Here is a 4,288-nt window from a genome sequence, read left to right as displayed (position 1 = left end):
CCCCCCCCCCCCCCCCCCCCCCCCACGCCAGATGAAAATATAAGACCTCAAATATCAAAATATATATGAAAGTGAAAAATTAAAATAAACATTTTATTCAAAACAATTCCAGAAATGAATGAAAATTATGTTCAACACAAAAACCTTTTCATTCACTTATTTTTATTTTAATACATTGATGTATTTTTCAATGTTTAAGACCAAAACTTCAAATGATCAAAACTCTGGGCCTGGATATAGCTCCATGCTAACCCGTTGAGCTAACATTAGCCTGGCCTAGCATCGCTAGTTAACGGTACTTTTGACTGAGTGTTCAGGACCTTCAGCTTGTTGAGGACTCCGTTGTTCTCCAGGTTCTGGATCAGGAGGTCCCGCAGCTCGGTGTCGTCCTCTGTAGCCGACATGGATAGCTGGAAGCTAACTGCTAACGGCTAACTGGGCAACAGAACCAAAACAAACCACCCGGAAGTGTCTTCTTCTACTGTTTTTATTTTCGTGTCAGAGAGCGAGACACCGCCTCCTGCTGGACGGAGAGAGGAACTGAACAGAAATAGAAAGTGTGATTTTTGTTCTTTAGAAATTATTCAATAAACTCAATAATGTGGATGATGTTATATCTTTGTTATTGGAGTCACTACAATAACATTACATATTACTGGAAAAGAAGCTCATGTTTTACATTAATATTTAAACTATCTGAAATAATTACCAATACGTTTTCTTAGAATACAAAACGATGTAATTTGGCACAAATTCTGTAGAAAATGAGACTGTATGTTTATGAATGCATTGTCTATTTATTTATATTATCCATCGTCTTCCACATCTCGAGTACATAATTATTACACTAATTATTTAAACGTGTGATGGAAGAATGTCTCTACTTTATAGATAGAAACATCATAAATATATGTTCAGGAAACCTGTAGAGAAACGTTTATTAGACAAGAAGAACAGAAAGAGAGGAGGAGGAAGGAGAAGAGGAGAGGAGAATAAAAGAAGAGGAGGAGGAAGAGGAGGAAGGACCAGAAGAGATGGATGTGTGGGGAGAAGAAAGAGGGGGGCTCAGAGGGAGGAGGAGGAGGAGGGGGGGCAGACAGACTGAGGAGGAGGAGGAACAGGAAGAAGAGGAGGAAGGAGCATCAGCAGCAGGACACACAGACACACAGACGGACCGTCGGAGGATCACGGAGCCTCCGCCGCCGCCTCTGAGCTGCTGCAGCCGGACACAGAAGCAGCAGACCCGGCCGCAGACACGGAGCCATGGCCGCTGAAGACAACCCATCCACGGCCTGCACCGGCTCCAGCCTGCTGCAGCCGGTCAGCGAGATCACCAACCTGCCGCTGGACCAGGTAAGATCCTCCACAGCAGCCGAGCCGCGGATCTCCGGTGGGTCCGGTGGGTCTCTGACACACCGAGAAAAAAGCGACGTGCACGGCAACAAAAAACGAGTCTGAGAGCGAAACCGAGCGGATCAGAGCGACGACGGGTATAAAATGGATGGAGGCCTCGAACACACACACAGACAGATAGACAGACACACACAGACACACACACACACACAGTAAGGAACCTTAAACATTGTGTCGTCGGTGAGACGAGATGGCAGCTGGGTGGTGGTGTGTCTGATGAAGATGAAGATGAAGAGCAGAAGGATAAATCAGTGATCAGCTGGTTGACTCTGAGGTCATGATGCTCATAGGCCCAAATAATAATAATTATAATAACAATGATCATTATAATGATATTAATAATGTTAACATGTAGTTAATATAATCACAGTAATATAAACCAGCTGTGTGTAAACCATCACAAACAATCAATATAAATCATGAAATATATTTAATTAGAAGAAAATTACATTCATCAGATATTTGACTATTTTTAGGAGCTGGTTTCCAGACATGATACATTTACTTCATTTATAGGATAAAGTTTACAATGAAAGATTCTTAAACAATAGAATCAGTGACGACCCCTCACATCTGTCTGGTGACCCTCTGGAGGGCCCGGCGCCTCAGGTTGGGACCAGCTGGACTGCACTACTTTATAAATGGAGTACTTTTACATGAAAGTATCTGAATACTTCCTCCACACTGCAAATATAAAGTATCTGCTCCATAAAAGGTGTTTCTGTTGTAAAGTATGAATATGCATTAATATCAGAGCTGTAACTGATGATCAGTTTGATCCATAACATGTCAAAGAGTGAAACATGTTTCAGTTCACTGAGAGAAGAAGGAAACGTCTTAACTTCAGAGGCTGGAGAGCACGTTTTGAGATTAAATGACTTGTTATTGGTTATTTATCTGCTGATCGATTCAACGTGATCGTTCTTTTACTTCAGAAAGGATCTCAGAACTTCTGATAGACCTTCACACATTAGTAGACTCTGATGATCCAGACTCTGATGATCCAGACTCTGATAATCCAGACTCTGTCGTTGAACTCGTCTATTGTCCGTCGGTTGTTGAACTCGTCTGTCGATGAACTCGTCTGTCGCTGAACTCGTCTATTGTCCGTCGGTTGTTGAAGTCATCTGTCGTTTAACTCGTCTGTCGATGAACTCGTCTGTCGCTGAACTCGTCTATTGTCCGTCGGTTGTTGAAGTCATCTGTCGTTTAAGTCGTCTGTCGTTGAACTCGTCTGTTGTTGAACTCGTCTATTGTTGAACTCGTCTATTGTTGAACTCGTCTATTGTTGAAGTCGTCTGTTGTTGAAGTCGTCTGTTGTTGAAGTCGTCGGTTGTTGAAGTCGTCGGCTGTCGAACTCGTCTGTTGTTGAACTCGTCTATTGTTGAACTCGTCTATTGTTGAACACGTCTGTTGTTGAACTCGTCTGTTGTTGAACTCGTCTGTTGTTGAACTCGTCTGTGTTGCTTCAGACAGCAGACGCAGGAGGAAATACTCTAACCGCTCAGTTTACACAACGTTCATTATTAATTCACACCAATAAGCGTTGCCTGTTTCACTTTACATCTGGATCAGATGTTACGCTGCTGATACACAAACTCTCAGGAGTCACTGTGTCAGCAGGGTGTGTGGTTCTGTTAGCGGTTAGCTGTTAGCTGTTAGCCAAACACACAGTCCTCAACAATAACAAAGAACAAACTGTTTCCTCCTCTGTGTCTCTGGTCTCAGAGGATAATAATAATAATACTACCCTTCTCTCTATCTGGCAGGTGAACTTTGTGGTGTGTCAGCTCTGTGCTTTGCTGTCGGCCTTCTGGTTTCGTCTCTTCCTTCATCCCAGTAAAACCAGTCCCTTCATCAGACACGTGGTGGCCACTTTACTGGGACTCTACTTCGCTCTCTTCTGCTTTGGCTGGTGAGACAGAAAAATAAATATTTGATTTAAAGATACAGACACAATCAGACAGTTATTGTTACATGAACAGTTTTAGAGGTATTATTTCATGAGGTAGAGTACAGGGCAGTGGTGGAGAAAGTATTCAGATACTTTACTTTAGTAATAGTACTACTGCCACGCTTTAAAAATACTCTGTGCTTCAGTAAAAGTACTGCTTTGAAAATGTTACTTTAAGTAAAAGTATATCAGGAACATTTGGTTAAAGGTGGAATGTAACTACGAACATTTACTCAAGTACTATATTTAAGTACAATTCAAGGTACTTGTAATTCTTGTATATCCATTATCTGCTACTTTATACTTCTACTACTTCTCAGAGGTAAATATTGTACTTTTACTGCACTACATTTATCTGACCGCTTTTTATATATATATATATATATATATATACATATATATATAAATATTTGCTTACTTTGGTACTTTAAGTGTATTTTGATGCTCATACTATTGTACATTTACTCAATAAACATTCTGAATGAAGTCTTACTTTAATAATGTATTTGTATACTGTGGTATATCTACTTTTACTGCAGAACCTGATGTTAAATAGTTAAATACTTAAATACTAGTTTAATGAAGATAGATGTTTGTTTTACTGTCGGGAGGTTTCCTGACATTTGATTGGTTCCCTGATGTTTGATTGGTTCCCTGACGTTTGATTGGTTCCCTGATGTTTGGTTGGTTCCCTGATGTTTGATTGGTTCCCTGACGTTTGGTTGGTTCCCTGACGTTTGGTTGGTTCCCTGACGTTTGGTTGGTTCCCTGACGTTTGATTGGTTCCCTGACGTTTGGTTGGTTCCCTGACGTTTGATTGGTTCCCTGACGTTTGATTGGTTCCCTGACGTTTGATTGGTTCCCTGATGTTTGGTTGGTTCCCTGACGTTTGGTTGGTTCCCTGATGTTTGATTGGTTCCC

At 41.2% G+C, this 4,288-nt stretch overlaps 2 protein-coding genes across 4 annotated transcripts in view; one reads left to right on the top strand and one right to left on the bottom strand.

Annotated features, from left to right (window-relative positions):
• The window catches only part of LOC116378283 (FGFR1 oncogene partner-like), a 4,288-nt gene extending 3,517 nt beyond the window's left edge, over positions 1 to 771 (bottom strand). For all 3 annotated transcript variants that reach the window (XM_031840125.1, XM_031840126.1, XM_031840127.1), the window contains exon 1: positions 321 to 771. In XM_031840125.1, the coding sequence (XP_031695985.1) occupies positions 321 to 404 (84 nt within the window). In that variant the 5' untranslated portion in view covers positions 405 to 771. The remainder of the gene's footprint in view (positions 1 to 320) is intronic.
• A 331-nt stretch (positions 772 to 1,102) lies between these two features.
• On the top strand, positions 1,103 to 3,681 carry LOC116378282 (membrane-bound O-acyltransferase domain-containing protein 2-like). The gene is made up of 2 exons (XM_031840124.1): positions 1,103 to 1,353; positions 3,183 to 3,681. Exons 1-2 carry the CDS (start codon positions 1,264 to 1,266, stop codon positions 3,330 to 3,332), a joined length of 240 nt encoding a protein of 79 aa, XP_031695984.1. The 5' UTR covers positions 1,103 to 1,263; the 3' UTR covers positions 3,333 to 3,681.
• The last annotated feature ends 607 nt before the right edge of the window (positions 3,682 to 4,288 follow it).

This window comes from Anarrhichthys ocellatus, unplaced genomic scaffold, assembly GCF_004355925.1.
Source record: "Anarrhichthys ocellatus isolate YVR2014 unplaced genomic scaffold, GSC_Weel_1.0 scaffold2345, whole genome shotgun sequence".
Classification (NCBI taxonomy): Eukaryota; Metazoa; Chordata; class Actinopteri; order Perciformes; family Anarhichadidae; genus Anarrhichthys; species Anarrhichthys ocellatus.
This window is presented reverse-complemented; position numbering and strand designations above follow the sequence as displayed.